Consider the following 17482-nt stretch of genomic DNA (forward strand, 5'->3'; position numbering starts at 1 on the left):
AAATATTGCTTTAGTAAAGATTTATTATCAGATGTCATCACTTCTGTTTCAGATTCAATAGGTTAGTCCATTCATTGATAGTATTTTTTCAAATTTTTTGTAGAAATTGTAGTTAGTGAAAGAATGACTTATATAAATGAGTTTCAAATATATATATATATTTGAAATATATATATATTCCTCTTTCTATATCTGTGCCATTTTAACTAGCTATGACTATCCCATTTCCTTTTGTGAAAAAGGAATAGAATTGCCAATAAAATGAATATATTAGTTTCCTCAGTTCATCAATTTCCAACATGTCTTATGGGCCTTGAGTTCAATATCATGGTATCTTGGGGTCCTGTAGTGAATTTGTTTTCTCTGTACCTTCAAAGCTTGCACATGGAGGTCAGGACTTTCATTTTATTTCAAAAGCATGCTGCTTCTCATAAGACAGACAGGATGTGGTCTGAGAAGAAGTCCAGGCTTTAACAATAGACCATTGACAGAATGTTTGGGGCGTACAAAAAGGAAGAAACATTTGTCCACAACCCAAATTACCAGAGGAATTTGTATGGGAGAGAATCTTAGATTCTAGAACTATGTTTTGTAAGGTCATCTATTGTCCTTTACCATTTTGATTATATAAAGAAAAATTGCCTTCAAGATCACAACATATTTTACCTTCAGGAGAGGAATTACATCACATTTTGTCCAGTTATCCCAAGCAAAAAATGAATTTCTTCAGGCACTAAACACGTTTTCTTTGGCCTTTATGTATGTTCTATGTGTATCAAGCTGAGAGAATCAAAGAAATTACAACTGAAAGGTAACAGCAGAGAATTTAACAGGAAAGTTGTGTAGGGAGCATGATCAGAGAGTAGCTCAGGTACTGGCTTTACCTGTAGTTCTTTCTTCCTGATACTTTCTCATTTGTTCTGCATAAGCAGATCTGCTGCACAAAGTATGGGGATCAGACAATGATATTTTCCTGTCTCTTCTGCAGCCTTATGCTAATTCAATTTTGGTTAAGTTTAATATTGTAAGGACTCATAAGACATTTTTAGAAGTCTTATCCATGAATTCATTTGCTTCATGTGCAGTTTGTTTTAGTTTTTTAGGGAACAGTACCCTGATATGCCAAACTGTCACAGTATTAATTTGAATAGATCCAGCTGGTGCAGCTGCCACTCCATTTAGAACAGAGTGAGGCTCTGGCCTTTTTCTTCCTTATTTTCAAATGGCACTCTGTAACCACTTGTTCTAATGTCTTGCCACTTGGGTCCTCTTAGGTATGTGTTACTGGTCCCCAAAGGACTTGGCAGTATGGGCTTCCTGTTGTGCACCAGGCTTTCATTTACAGGACATCTATAAAACCACAATATGAATAGTCAAAAGAGCAAAGATGGCCTTCTACTGATCATAGTAAAAACTTCAGACCAATTTCTTCAGCCAAACGAAAGTGTTGCAAAGAGCAGATGTGATTTAGGATGAGTGAGAAGTAAGTCAAGGTGCGGGTACTTTATTTTCCTCCAGAAAACAACACTTGGATTTCCTGGCAAGGCTTTTATGTAATGACTGTGGTTTCTTTTTGTAAACTCTGTCTCAGATGGGGAGGAAGAAGGAACCAAATGGATTGTGTAACTCTATAAATAGAAACAGCCATGTTAAAATAACAGGACTGTTCTGAAGAAAGGAGGTGCTTTTTGCTACTAGCTGTTAAGCAAGGCCAGCGTATGGAGTAACTTTCCTTTTCTGAAGAAAGGAGGTGCTTTTTGCTACTAGCTGTTAAGCAAGATCCAGCGTATGGAGTAACTTTGCAAATCTGACCCAAATTGCTGAATGGAAAATACCAGGGAGAAGTTCTTAGTCTCCTTCTACTATACTCAAAGTATTTTAGTCCAAATAAATCAAAACATCTTCCCTGCTGGATATAGTCATGTTGGAGCCATCGCAGAACCTTGTCTTGCACTACAAATATTGAATAATGAGCTTGTACCATTTTTCATACATCAAATAACTTCATAACTTCCTAAACATTTGGAACTATTTATTCTGTCAGTGACATAAGGGATAAAGAGGTACCTACCTTATTGTCTATCAAGCAAAGTGTATATTACGTTTGTGTATGTTTTAGAGCACTAAATAATTTAAATCCCCTTGTTCTTTATTTTAGAGGGTAGAACTAGGTAAAAGGAGAAAAAGTGCCTTAATAAAGAAAAAAGAATCAGATTCCTCAGTGTGATTCTACTGAGTTTGATATATACTTGAAAAGATTTATTGTGCTATGTTTGTCCTGTTAATCAAGGTTTGTAGATCACAAGCTTTGAATCTCTCAGGGAAGGCTATATAATATGCTGTCCTTGATTTGGGTGGCTCGTCATTCCTAGAGACTGTTGCCAGAATAGTTTCACCAAGCACAGCCGTAGCACTGGCAATCATTCAAAGTTCAGCCAACATTATAGAAATGAAATTTCTCACATAAACTTTCCCTTTAATGAGAAGCTGACTTAATTCATGTTTCTGTCTCCTGAGATTCCCTAACATAATTTCTTGCATATGACAGGTATTTAGACGTAGTCGTTGAATAAAAAAGAGCAGTGATTTTTTAAATAATTTTATTCCTTTGACTCATGATTTACCTCATGCCTGTGCTTCAGAAAGAGTTATACTAAGTCATATTCATGATTTCTTGCCTATAAATATCAGCTCTGCTATTTCTGTGAACTAAGGTCTACACTATCATAATTTTGGCATTAGTATAGTGTATACTAAGTCCATCTTGAGCAAAACTACCTCAATATAGTGATCGACATTTGTGTCTCCAAACCTATCTCATAAAATACAGAGTATTGAGAATGGAAGGGCAATGGAGGATCTACTAATACAAGTATCTCCTTTTTATACATGGGCAAAATTAAAACTTAGCTTATCTCAAATGGACTTATCTCAAATGGTCCTGTCATTTTAAAAAGTGCATATAAAATTATCTATTCCCATTTTTAAAAAATATATAAAATCCTATGCCAGATTCCATTTGTTAACAATTACTTATGTTACTGTAAAAAATCCTGCTTGGAAAAACGGCTATGACTTTACTATGAAATTCTATGTTCATAGCCTAAGAGAAAGTCAGCCGTAGCCTTGTTGGAGAATCAGTAAGGATATTGTTTGAGTCATGCACCCACAGCTGAAGTGTCTTGGTATTCTTTGCTTTCCTTCTCAGGATGCAACTAGTGAGATGACTAGGTTCAGTAGCAGTGTCCATAGTCTACACCTATAGTGGGTACATAGATGTTAATTGAGTTTTCTTGGTTTAGGGTGATGTATGATCTGGCTCCTCCTCTAAGTAATCGTAAGTCTGCTGCTGTGTAGTAAATTCAGCCAAATGTGTTATAATTTATGTTTTGCCTACAGGGATTTAAGACTCACTCCTCCTCAGATAATATAAGAAAGTGTAACTAAATAGTTTGTATAATATATCTCCTCTTAAACTTGAATCTCCTGCTGATGGTGCTAGGAAGCAACTTTGTTGAGGATGGGAGAAACCTAAATTAGACTTTTCTTTGGAAAAGACTTTACCTTTAGGCAAATGCTACCTCCCTGCACTTTGCCAAAAGTAAAAAAATACTTTTTGCATTTGAGACAAAATATAATCCATATTTATTTCGCGGCCTTAGGAATTTCAAGGGGTCACTTCTATAGGAGAGTTCCAAGGGAGTTAGGAATCTGGTCTGTGATTTTACTTTTGGCAGTGGCTTCTGAAATAAAACACAATCACTTATAATATTTCAAAAAGTTATCCATCATCCACATTGTAAAATACATTGCTGTATTTTAAGCTCTGGAGTATGACTTGAAAAATTCACTATTCATGGGAGGTGGACAACATGAAAAGAAAAGGAAAATGGGAGACGGGGGGCTTAGGGGGGATAGGATTCCATGTGGATGAGAAGAATTTGACTCAAAATACATATGTTCCAGGAAATGTTTGTTGAGACCTGTGTTGTTAATTATGATTTTCAAGGTTCACCCATATCTCAGGTTCTCAATATGTAATGCATGTAGCCAATATGTTAAAGTTAGAAGACTCCAACTGTTTACATACACCATTTTAATAGAGATTTACCAGAAGAATCGGTGAGAAAACAGCTCTGTTGAACACAGATGGAAACTCATGGCCATATTTTATTACACTATCTCATTGTGGTTTTTCACACTGTGGGAATTTGACTCCCAGAATGAGGGGAGACTCTCCACTTTCATTTCAGTCTGACCACTTTTATTCAGGGAAAGCAAAGGCTCACAAATCAAAAGTTTGCTCATATAAATCCCAGGAAAAAGAGTCAAACAGAAAGTTCTTGCTACATAGCATGCCTATCCATAGAACAATAGCTGTTCTAAAACCCAGTCCCCAAAACCCAGTCCCAAAGAAATCTAACAAAAATCTCACGAAGTATACAACTGAGTGTGCACTGCTCAGCAGTGAAGCTCCTCGGGATAGTTCAGCTGTGGTTTCCTACTTGGAAGATGTGAGGTTCTTTACCCCAACTTAAGCTCATAAATCTTTCCTCTTGACTGACTGACATTACAAGTTGGCAGGTATTTATTCTAATTTCTTTTTACTATAGCTATAGAAAGCACAGATCCTCGTTCTTTTTTTAAATTAATAAGAATATGTCATTCGTAATACCAGAGCTTCTGTTACCTTCCTGAAGAATGAGAATGAAAGTCAGTTCAAAACCAGTTGAGATATTTCTTCAATCTATTTGAGAAAGGAAAATAAAATTTCTATTCAACTGTGATTTTCTTTAATTCATGCAATTTTTAGTGTATTTTGTTGTATTCACTGTTAACTTTCTTTAGGATTCAGTTATGTTCCCAAATTGTCACCTTAGAAAATACATTGTAAAGTACTAGCAACTATTAATGCAAATAGGTCTCAGGAATGATCAAACTATAAATCCTACCTTAAAATTTTTCAGCTTTGTTTGAGAGAAATATATAGTCATCTGGGCTATGGCTTTGACTCCTAGGGCTAGGCTTTCATGACAGATAAAGTAATCTTTTATGCTTACGGAAAATCAGATGCTGCTCTCTTGGAAGAACAGTTTTGGGTGATGCAAAGACTAAATTGATAACTTTCTTGTTATGTCTTTTTGCTTTTTAAGAAAAATACTTAAAATGGTAACTTTGCCATAAATTGGACCCTGACATGCCTCATGGTTCTCATATTTCTTTTTTCTCTCTCCTGCACATTGTCACGATTTTCATTATTCTTTTGCATTTAATTTTATTTCATCATAAACTGAATTGACTTTTGCTAGTAAGTTTTAAAGCACATTGTAAATATTCCTCTGTATATTAAGAAACATGTGGTAGATATACATGCATTCATAATGAATTAGCCTCAAGATATTTTAAGTGGAAAAAGCCAAGTGAAAAAAAAATGGGGATAATATGCTTCTGTTTTTTTAAAATCAAACACATAAAACATAAATTTGTATGTATTAGTACATATTTTCTTATTTATGTATAAGCCCTCTATAGAAGCATGCATAAGAAAATGGTAATAATGATTGTCTCCAGGAAAGAAAGTGAAGCTGAGGCTTTGGGATCTAGAGTACATGTGGGCTTTCTTTATTTTCTCTCTCTCTCTCTCTCATATATATATAATATATATATATATATTATATATATATTATATATATTTAATTTTATTTATATATATACATTTATATTTTATGTAACATGTAATATATATACATATAACATTATAAAATATAAACTATGCATATAAATATACAAATATATGCATATATATACAATATGTATTTTGTCCAAAAATTTTATTGTGTACATTATTTAGGAATTAGAGAACTCCTATTTAATTGTTGCTGAGACTTATAATAATGACTGTCATATCATTTTTACACCAAGGTATTTCTAAAGTAGTACTATGTAAAAAAAAAAAAAATAGTGAATATCCAAACAACAACAAAAAGTGCTTAGATTTATTTTTCTAGTTGCAAGACAATATTTTTTTATGTGCTTCTTGGTTTAGGGTACAAATTGTCATTATTCAATAAAGCATTATTACTTTGGGGTTGGAATAAATTGGCATTATTTTATTTGACTAAAATACAACATTCCCAATTCTGCACTTGACATTCAAGTAGAGTAAAGTTAGTTTTTACTGTCAATATATTACATGCAGATGTGAATGCCTAAAGTCAGGTTTAAAATTTTAAATAGAGCTCCATATGGTTTTAAAACCAAATGGGGAGGGTTGCTGGCAGTGTCTCATACGATTTGAATAGCAATGAACTTAACATTTCAGTAATTCTTAGTCAAGCTGCTTTAATTGGCCAATAAAAGGGAAATACAGGACATGAAGTTCAAAACTGTCCTTCAAAGAGTGGGAAAACTTGATTATTTTAGTCTGAATTATTTGGCGATACTCCACAATATTTATTTGATTTATGCTTCTCTGTGAAGAGATACAAGAGAGTCATTTAAAGGCATAACATTGGAAAAATCCCATTAATTTCCTTCTTTATCATGGAGACATTTGTTCTGAGCATTCATGTGCTACAGTAAGGAATTGAGCTTGAAGCTATGACCTCGGTCATTTCCAATGTAGAGATAAAATTAGCAAGTGATTGCAAAACCATAGAGCCCTGTGTTATTTATAGGTCAAAAGTGATGACAACCTTTCCCAGCTTACAAAGAGGAACTCTACATCTTCTTCTTTCTTTTCTTCTTCTGTTTATGCAGATGATTGTAATGTATCTGTCTACAGGAAACTCTTAACCAAACCTGTTCAGCAGCATTGCGACTTTTTGTCAGGTGTTTTTATCATCATATGGCATCTGTCATGATGAGAGAAGTAAATACTAAATGTGATAAGTTAATGACATTTACATTCTGGTCAAATGCTAAGTGATCTGGAATAGTGAACTAATAAAACCAGCCTGTATGTCTCCCTTAAGAGCACATTATTTAAGAAATGCTTCAACGTTGCAAGTGGAGTTTCATGTTGTATTGTGGAAAAAAAAATGAACCAGAGACAGTGAAATAATAAATGAAATATGACCTGCTGAATCCCCTGCTACGTAAGCAATAGATGCATAAATTTGAGTTGCTGTTACCCTCTGCAGTGGGTATCCATAGCAGCCAATTAGATTTTACGCTGTTGAAGTTTGGAAGGGATAGATTATGGAGAAAACAGAACTCTTAGAGGGGGCTGTTAGAAACTTCCTAAAATCCTAAATAATTTTCCTATAAGTTGTTTAATATTCTATATTTTATCATATACTACATTTGGACTTCGTAATTATAAAATTTATTTTGAGCCCTTAGAAATCTTGTCTCCCTACTTAATATCTATGAGAATATTAGGTGGAAGATAATCATTTTTGTCAACCAATACATGTTGGGTTTAAATGTTCCTTTAAAACAAATACTATCTAATGTAAAGAAGGAATTCCACACACAAAAATGAAACTTTTCTGCCAACGATGAAAGGAGACCTGTTTTCTAATTTTTCCAATTCATATTATTGTGATAATTATTTTAAATAACAGGCAAATATAGCTCTTCTGAGATTTCTACAGATGCTGTACAACCATTAAAATGAATTGTGTTTCTGGTCTTAGGTATTTGGAAAGGAACTGAATAATCTTAACAGCTGTCAAATTTTCTTTTTTGAATCATTAAATAATGTTTTAAAAACACTTTAATGTATACAAAAGAGAAGTTTATCTGTTGTCTCCAAAAAGCATTTTGTCCAATGTAAAATTTTGTGTGACATTTTACTTATCTAAAGTTTAATAAGGAAGATAATAAGGTCTCTTGAATTCCTTGAATAATGTCTGCTGGTCAACAATATGAACTTGTTCCAAGTTTTGTAATGCCTGAAGAGTTTAGGGGAATAAGGAGAGAAAGTTAGAGGATCATCTGTGGCTGATGTGCAATCTATTGTGGCCAGCTTGCAGAATCTGTGAAATAATTTGACAGTGTTTGTTTTGGCTTGATATTCTGTTCTGAGATGGAATGAAAGAGAAAACATTTATTAAATTAATTATCCTTTCTATAATTCTTCCTAGCAGGGTCTTAATAGTGTTTCCAGCAAATGGTAACAAAAAATTATAAAAAAGCATCAGCATTATTCTCTTTTTGTTTGAATTTATCAATAAATGAAAGCCCAAGGGGAAAGTATCATTTCATTGGTGTTGACATGTGACCTTTAAAAAAAATCATTTTGATTAAACAATAGCTTTTCTAATGCTTCCATATTAATCTGGCAGGAGTTTCTTGGATGAAGCAACTATTTATTTTAGGACTTGAATGGGGACAGGATGAAGAAGGATAGAGCCACGCTCAATTTTAGAAGGTCCTGAAACCTTCATGTTCCTTCTTCTCTCATCTTAAATAATTCAAGAATAAAGTATCCCATTGCTTTATTTCTATCATGTTAAACTCTGCACATGACCTTTTCAAATTATCATTTTTCTTAGTTAATGAAATATTTTTGCCTGTGACATACACTGAAGGAAACAATCACTTCAAAATGTTTGTTAAAGTTATTTGCAACTGCTCATATTAAATTCAACAGGTTTGTATCTAAAGTGTAGGGGCTGGGAATGGCAACTGGCCAAAGACTTAAAGAAGTCTTTAGTTCCACTAAAGATAAGTGGATTAGAAATTTGGATGATAAAGTTAACTTTTAATTTATTTATCCAAGGATTGTTAAAATGAATCATCTATACAGTATTTGAAGTTGTGGAAGCTGGCCAGGTATGCTGGCACGCACCTGTAATCCCAGTAGCTTGGGAGGCTGAGGCAGGAAGAACTTGAGTTCACAATCAGCCTCAGCAAAAGGGAGACACTAAGCAACTTAGTGAGACCCTGTCTCTAAATAAAAATACAAAATAGGGCTGGAGATGTAGTCCAGTGGTTGAGTGTTACTGAGTTCCACACCCCCCACTCCAGGGGCAGGAGACCCTTAAAGTTCTGTTCAGCAGATGTCAGAAGACATGTTGTGGAGACATTCTCTGCTCATTGGGCTTTCAGGGACAACCAATATCTTTGATTACTTAGAATTTCCTCCTTAAGAGACACTATGTAACAGAAAACATTTGAAGTCTTCATAATTCCTTCAACTCTTTTTCCTGAAATAAATATGAGCATAAGTCATTCTCTTAAGCATTTTTTTTTGCAAAAACATTGAAAATTTATTGGCATGTGTCTTGATGTGTGTAACTTTCCAAGTTTATTTTTACTATGATTCCTTGAATTCATTAAGAACCATGTTTTAAGGCTAAACCTTTCACACCAGGGAAATCTAGAGTTAATACTGAAACCATTACTTAAAAGCAATTCACTCACATTTCAGGGGCTGTGTTTTTATAATAGGGTTATCAGAACATAAGTAAGAAGCACAAATTATTTAAGGGAATTCTACAGAACAATGAAGTCAATAAAAAGATCTTCAAGTTCTCAAACATGTATAATTTAATTCAGTTTCAAGTATAAATGTAGACCCTTATGACATTATAATGTAAACGAGGCATGACTAATGTATATCTTTGGTACATCTTTGAAAATTCCTATGCACAAAGACCTCGAATTCACTATGCTGTAGCTTCTTTGTGTACCCCTTATTTATTATTTTCTTTTTCCTTCTATTTTCAGACCTTTCCTGGGCTAAGCCAAGTTGTGCTTTAGCTAACTAACCTCAGTAGTCTCAGCAGGAGGGAACCAGTCAGTGACTTACAGATACATCTGGCTGTGATAGTCAAACCTGATAGAACATAACTCATTCTCATTTTGGGTACTTTTCATATTCAGTTAATTTTTATTTAACTCCCTTTGAAGGTATCACATGTACACTAGGATGTGCCCATTGTAAAAATTTCCCTGATGCAATAGTTTGTAAAGCCTTGATATACAAATGTCACTCTACAGAGTAAGCATTTATGTGGCTTTGATGCAGCAAGGTATAATTCATGAGATGGCAGACTGTGTTAGTCCATCTTGCATTACTCTACTTAAATATCTGAGGCTAATCTCATTATAAAGAAAAGATTCATTTAGCTCATAATATTGGAGGCTGAAAATTAAAGATCCATTGGCCCCAATGATTTGACCTTAGGTGATGGCCTAATGGAGAATGCCATCATGGTGGGAGCTTATGTGGGAGCAAATGATCGCTAGACAGAAGTTTGAGTGCAACTTGGGTCCCACAGTTCCTCTGAGGGCATGTCTCCAATTGATCTGAAGACCACTCACTATGTTCCACTTCTTAAAGGTTCAGTACTCTCTGCCAACAAAAGCATTGCTAGGAATCTAATGGTTCTTACAAATAAACTCTTCAGGAACAACCCACATCCCAACTATCCAACTATAGTCCTGGGGGGAAAAATACTGGGTAAGTTGTCGAGGCTTGTTCACATTTAGCTCCTTCCTGGGTTCACCTCATAGCACCTCTTTTTGGTGAGCCCTTCCTAAATGTATAAGTTGGGCTTTCCTTTTATCAGCAAAACCTGCGTGTTAAGATCATGGGCTCTGTGTGTCCTCCTGCAGGATGATTCAGTTATTAGATCAACACTTTTTTCATTTGAATTGGTGTAGATAAGTCCAGGTTAGAGGAAGAGATATTTACAGCGATTTTATATGAGTCTAAGTTACTCTTCTTTGCTAGCCTTCTTGGCCTCTGACCAGGAGTAGGCTCTCCCTCATTCTTCTCTAAGAATCTGTGTTTCTCTGATCACAACATTCATCACATTAAATTGGATTTATTACAAATTTATCATGAAAAATAAGAAGTAAACATAATTAAAAAATAGCACAAGTCACAAAGGAATTCACCTTCCAGAGACAGCTGAGGTTACAATAGGTTTTTGATCTTCTAGACAGCGTCTGTATGATTCAGGACAGCTCTCTCCAGGACTTCAAAGAAATCCTAATTAGCATGCATTTCTCCTGTAGAGAAATGAGTCTTCAAGGTGTGATATTGCAGCTTGGTTTATGATTACTTAACCTTTTGTATGGAAGCACTTTTTGAGTCTAAGGAGCAGCACAGCCTTTAAAATTCCAAGTCAAAGTCACCTCTGTAAGCAAACTGCAAAAAGCGAGGGTTGCCATGATTTATTCTCCAGCATCTCTGCAATTATTTTTTCTTATGGTTTCTCTGGTTGGCGGGGACCTTGCTCCTCCCTCTCATGGATGTCTAACATTATCCAAATCTGACTTATCTGTCAAGTCTAAATGACATGTCTGTGAAGCTTTCTCCAGATCTATAATGAAAATAGATAACTTCATTCTCTTAAATGCCATACAATGTTGTTTATAATTCTTCATTGAAATTTATCATATGATGCTTGGTGCTATGGTGAGTTATAAATCTCTTTTGTATCTTCAGCTGCTTTATAAACTCACAATGACTGAGACCTTGTAATTCATTTTTATATCCCTTCACCAGCCAGCAGAACTCTGCCTATAATCAACAATCAATATTTGTTGAATGAATTAGTCATTCAATATTAAGTGTTCTGCCATAGTTTAGACTTAATCACAAAATCTAAGGTTGATGTTAATAGAATTGTTCTTATTTAGGAATAGCTTACTTAACACTGAAATGAATAAATACAAATACTTATAAAATATATTCTGTGTTTATGTCAAGTATACATGTTAACCCTCAGGTTTAAAAAAACGAAGGTATAAATATATTGATACTGTCTTAAGTTTTCATAAATGAAGAAAGAAAATGTGAGACCTTCTTTATCTCAACTTGAAATCCATTTGTGATCAAGCAATTAAAAATGCTTTTATTTATTATGTTCATAAAAATCATGGTAATGTACAATTATGATATCAGACAATAAGCAAAATTTCTGATTTGAAAAATGGGCTCCCATTTTTCATGGGAGTAATCGAAACTATTGGAAATAAGTCAATGCTCTCTAGAATATTTAAGGATAGTGGCTCTACTTTGAGCATAATGTAAGTGTAATAAATGTTCAGTAAATAAATAAGTGGTTTGATTAGAACATAAAATTAAGTGAAGGGACTCCAACATGCTGACATTAATTATACAAATAGTAACTATTCAGATCTAAAAGTATGTACCAACTTCTGTTGACTCTGTTTAATTTCTTCAACCAAAAAAAAAAAAATCTAGACAGTAGTCCATTTTCACATTTACTTTAATAAAGCTCTACTTTTGTTTAAGGTTTCACAATAACAATAACTATTTGAATAAACTCCAAAAGCCTTAAAGGGCAATATATTTTGATACTCCTGAAAATACTGACTGAATCTAGAACTAGTGATGTTTTATTCTGTTTTCATTATATCAGTGTTTTCATAGTTACCTAATTATAATTAAATTTAACATGAAACAGAGAGGGAAAGTAGGTGTTCCATTCCAAAAAAGAAAAAGAAAAAAAAAGGAAAGTCACAAATAGAAGACAGGACTCAAAAAATTGTGCTTAACTTAACAGTAGACAAGCAAGAGTTTTGAAGTGACTGTTCATAAGCTACAGTATGACTATTAACTGAGCCAAATGAAGAATGTGGTGCCTACAGAACTCAGAATAAATTTCTTTGTACTACTGCTGTACACTTTTAAAAATTACATAAATATCTCTCTTTGTATGTATATACGTATGTATATCCTTTTATATATAAATATATACACACATATATGTTTGCTTATCTATATTTAATATCATGAGAATAAAGTATAAAATGCATAACTTATTTTATACCATGACAAAATAACCAAAGACAATGTATTGCTAGGTCTTAGCAGTGGGATTCCTGCATCAACATGGGAGTACACTGAAAATATATACAGTTATTTTGAAGAGCATAGATTGATGCTGTAGTTTCCAAGATTTGTTGGGAGTTGAAATCACCCAGGAAGTGAAACTGGCTCCTATATATTGGCATTTTGTTTTAACTGATAGGAATATAAATTGGGCATCTGTGGATTTTAAAGTCATGCTATTTATTCTTATGTACAACAAAGATTAAGAATCTCTGGATTAAAAAAATGGGTTAGCAGGGTTAATGCAACATGCACAGTTCTTAGGCAGGTTGACATAAGGCCTAAAGCAAAAGAGGTGGGCTTTCATACATAGCCACTAACTATTAGTATTAATGACTTACATAATCATAATTCATTTCTTTTTTCTTGAGTCATTTTGTTCTATATGCAGTGTATCATGCTGTATGCTTTCCATGTACAATTTCACTGAATCTTCTAAGTAATGACATTTATTATCTGCATGCCATCTCATTATTTTTTTATTGAAAAAAAATTATATATTGAAAGGGTCTTGTGAGACTTCCATAGGCTCTGCTGTTATGTGAATTCTTTGAAATTACTTTTTTAAGCTCAAAATATATTAGGAGCAAGTTCCTTTCATACATAGTTTCAGTATTTGTGGAATATTGGTATGTCTACATGTTTTGTTAGCTCACCCAAATTTGATTAATCCTTTGACATTTCCATTTCTCAGCTGTTTGCCTGTTATCAGTGAGTTTTGGCTTTCTACTGTCATTATCATCTTTTCTTTTCCAGAATAAACATATTTTCTTCCCTGACTTACAACAGCCAAAGATCAGAAATTGTTTTTGAATACATATCAAATTCATGTTATATTATAGAATCTGGATCAATAAAACATGGTTCCCATTTTCCAGAGACTGAAGGTCTCAAGCTTACATCTTCATAAAATCAAAACTACCTGAACAAATAAGTAAGCATACCTATGAGAGCTTGGCATACAACTCTACATGCTCACAAACTAAATAGGGGGAGTGAGGAGGAGATCAAGAAAAGAATAACTTTGTCAAATAACCTAGTTATTTTGAAATAGTTTAAATTTGGACAAATAATTGGTTGCTTATTAAGGACTCAATTACATTAGAACTCAATTCTTTCCTTTATTTGTGTATCTAGACAAATTAAAGGGGGCTGAACGAAGTAGTAAATGTCTTGTTCAGGTACTAGATATGGGGACATGTAAAAGTTAACCATAATTATATAGCCCGTATTTTAAATATTGTTCATTAAGTATCTAATTTAATTAAATTTTGGAGAGACTTTGCTCTGAGCATGATTTGCTAGTTATTAGCTACTGAATATAATCTCCCCACATAAAAAGAGGCAACATAGCCATGGCAATGCTCTGGTTTTCTTTAGGGAAATGTTTTTCAAATTGTGACTTACCATCCATTAATGGACCTGAAGTCCATCTAGCAGTTCTTAATCAACACTTAAATAGATTTAGCAGAAGCTAATATAATGTAGTAGAAAATATCACTTTGTAAGTTTCCCAAAAAGTTAAGAGGTTTTTAGTTCAAAGAACATTTGTGAGTTCATATGGAAAAAAGTAATCAAAACAATATTTATAGTAGGTCTACTTAACTGGAATATATTTAAGGATGATGTATTTAAAAACAGCAGGAATAAAAAGATCATCTCTAGAATTTATTAAAGTAAAAATAATAAGTAACTGAAGCATGATATCATATAGCTAAAAATTCCACTCAAATTATTTTCAAGTATGCTTATGGTGAGGAAACTGACTACATAAATGGAATTTAATAAGATTTCTCAAAGCCATTTCTTTATACTGTAATATATTTTGATTGTGTAAAAATGTAGCATAATACTATCAAGTGTGATTGAATTTATAGGACTGAAATTAATCAGGGAAAAGATTTTAAAGTTATGTTTATTATACTACTGTATTATCAGAAAATTCATTTTGGCCTGGGACAATATTATTGAATAAGTAAATGAGTTTTAAATAAATTAGCCTTTAGTTGATATATTAGAAAAAAATATTAAAATATTTATTCTCTTGCTATTACTTAGCTACCATAGTCATAATGGAGACCTGATAGAACTATTTTAGGTTGCTGGTGCTCATAATGAATGACATAGAGGAAAAAAGGTGAATGCTCCTGAGAAATAGACTTGAAAAGAATTAGGACTGCTTTTTACTTTTCTCTATTTGGGTTTTATATGTTTTCTCTGATATAAGGTGACTGATTCATAATGGGGTAGGGAGAGGGAGCATGGGAGGAATAGATGAACTCTAGATAAGGGAGAGGGGTGGGAGGGGAAGAGAGGGGGCAGGGAGTTAGAAATGATGGTGGAATGTGGTGGACATCATTATCCAAAGTACATGTATGAAGACATGAATTGGTGTGAACATACTTTATATACAGAGATATAAAAAAGTGTGCTATAAATTTTTTTAAAATATATATACATATTTTTAGTTGTAGATGAACACAATACTTTTATTTTATTTTTGCGTGGTGCTGAGGATGGGACCCAGTGCCCCACACATGCCAGGCAAGCACTCTATCACTGAGCCCCAGCCCCAGCCCCAGGGTTCTTTTCTAATTGTGGTTCATGTTGATGTAGTGCCACGTGTTTTTAAAACCCAATCTAGATATCAGTCTATTTCATATGCTGACTGAAAAGTAGACTGAAAAATGTATCTTACAAACTTAAAGACTCTATTTATTAGTATTTTGTGAATGTTCCACCCAACTAACCTGCTCATCTACCATAAAAGTAATTCAAATTTAGGAGATAACATCCTGTTAATATTTTTCAGTAAATGGCATATTTAAGTCAGAATTTTTCCTATTTTCTATAAAAGACTTATAATTGCTATGAAATTAATAACATCAGGACTGCTATTTCAAACATTTAAAAATATTTATCCATTTTTTTCAATATTAAGTCACAATCAACACTTGTTATTTAAAAATTTAAATGGACTTGAAGAAAAGAATTAAAAGACTGCTCTGGATGGATATAGGACATGCAGTTTCATCCATTTCCTCTTCTCTTTGCTCCTCCTTTTATTTCCTATTTAATTATTTTCTAGTAGCAAAGTGAACTGAGAACAAAAAAGAGGATTTGATGTGTATTTCAACATTATAGCCTTGCTGGATATTCAGATACTGATAGGCAGATAAAATTAATTAGGCTGTATTATTACCAGCACATTCAACTCTATTATTTTTTGCAGTAGAAAGATATCAGTAAAATGAAGTGAATTAATATAAAAATCTTTTTTACCTCAAAGGAAATGTGTATACCTTGGCTGTGTCCATTTTCAATCACAGGATATCTCATTGACTATTACGTTAATTTTATACAAAATTACACTTAAAAAGGAATATGGTTTGTTCATTTCATAAGGATGGATTTCGTATAAATATATAAATTTATCTTTCCTTTTGAGTTTTTAAAGAAATGTTTTGACCTTACTATGACTCTAAGTTAAAGTGGACACTGGCAGAACATTAAATGTCTTCATGCTTGGCCTTTGATAAGAGCTTAATAAGACAGAAGTTAATATCTTCCCAATTTATTAACTTTAAATTTCTTATTTACTTTAGAATTCCAAGATTTATAGAATAGTTTTTTTTAAAGGCTCACAAAGAGATGGAATTTTCTAGCTTTCTGTACTTTTATGAAAGTCTTTTAGTTTTGTAACTCCATGGCCAATATTAAGATCAGCCTCTTACTTATAAAATAAGTCAGTCATTTTTTCTTCCTTTCCTTTCCCCTCACACTAAATGGTTATCAGAGGGAAAGGGATGGTACTGAAGAATGAGAATATAACAGAATATATTATGTGAATATACAAATATGGCATAATGAATCCCATGACCTTGAATAATTTTAATGTACCAATAATTATTTTTTAAACAAGTATGGATATCACCCTTTTAAGGTGGAAAAGTTAATACCTTTATTTACTATAGGATTATTCAATTTTGTAGAAATATAAATACAAGTTCTGAAATAAAGATTTTCTGTCGTTTAGAATGAAAATGTGCCTCATTTCTTTCATCTTAACAACTCTTTTTCCACTTGTCTATTTTTCAATATTCTTTTGGAATTCTTAACAGTATTACTGGCTGAACCTCTGTTACTACTGTCCTAACATTCTGAGACACATATGGCAATCTCATCCCATTTGGAGATTTTTCATTGACACTCATTAAAGCACAAAATATGGCTTTATGTTAAGTAGGTGGGTTGCTACTCTACCAAAATGCCATTCTTGACCAAGCCCTTATGAATTGTTTGTAGTTGTCAAACTGGACAATGAAGCCTTTATATTCACTCTGTAATTAGCCAAAATAATTCTAGTTAAACTCTGGTAAAGAGATCTCTAGAATGAAATGAATGTAAAGTATCCATTCTTTATCTTTCTTTCTGGTTTCATTCTAACTCATGTTTTTATTCAAAAACAACCTTCTAAATTGCCTTTTTCACTGCTTTTCATGTTGCAGATTGAAAATGTTGATGTCTGCCTTAGTTTTCTAGCAGCCAGAGGAGTAAATGTTCAAGGTCTTTCTGCTGAAGGTAAGGAAAAGTACCATGTAGTCACAAGTGGCATTATTGTTATCTAAGAGTTTTTGTAATGTAAGAAATATAATCTTGGAA

At 33.1% G+C, this 17482-nt stretch overlaps 1 protein-coding gene across 1 annotated transcript in view; it reads left to right on the plus strand.

Moving 5' to 3' along the window:
• Positions 1 to 17482, plus strand: part of LOC143389129 (neuron navigator 3-like) — a 133303-nt gene that overhangs the window by 13614 nt on the left and 102207 nt on the right. The window contains 1 exon segment of the mRNA XM_076842401.2: positions 17329 to 17401. Coding sequence (XP_076698516.2) covers positions 17329 to 17401 — 73 coding nt within the window.

This window comes from Callospermophilus lateralis, unplaced genomic scaffold, assembly GCF_048772815.1.
Source record: "Callospermophilus lateralis isolate mCalLat2 unplaced genomic scaffold, mCalLat2.hap1 Scaffold_43, whole genome shotgun sequence".
NCBI lineage: Eukaryota > Metazoa > Chordata > Mammalia > Rodentia > Sciuridae > Callospermophilus > Callospermophilus lateralis.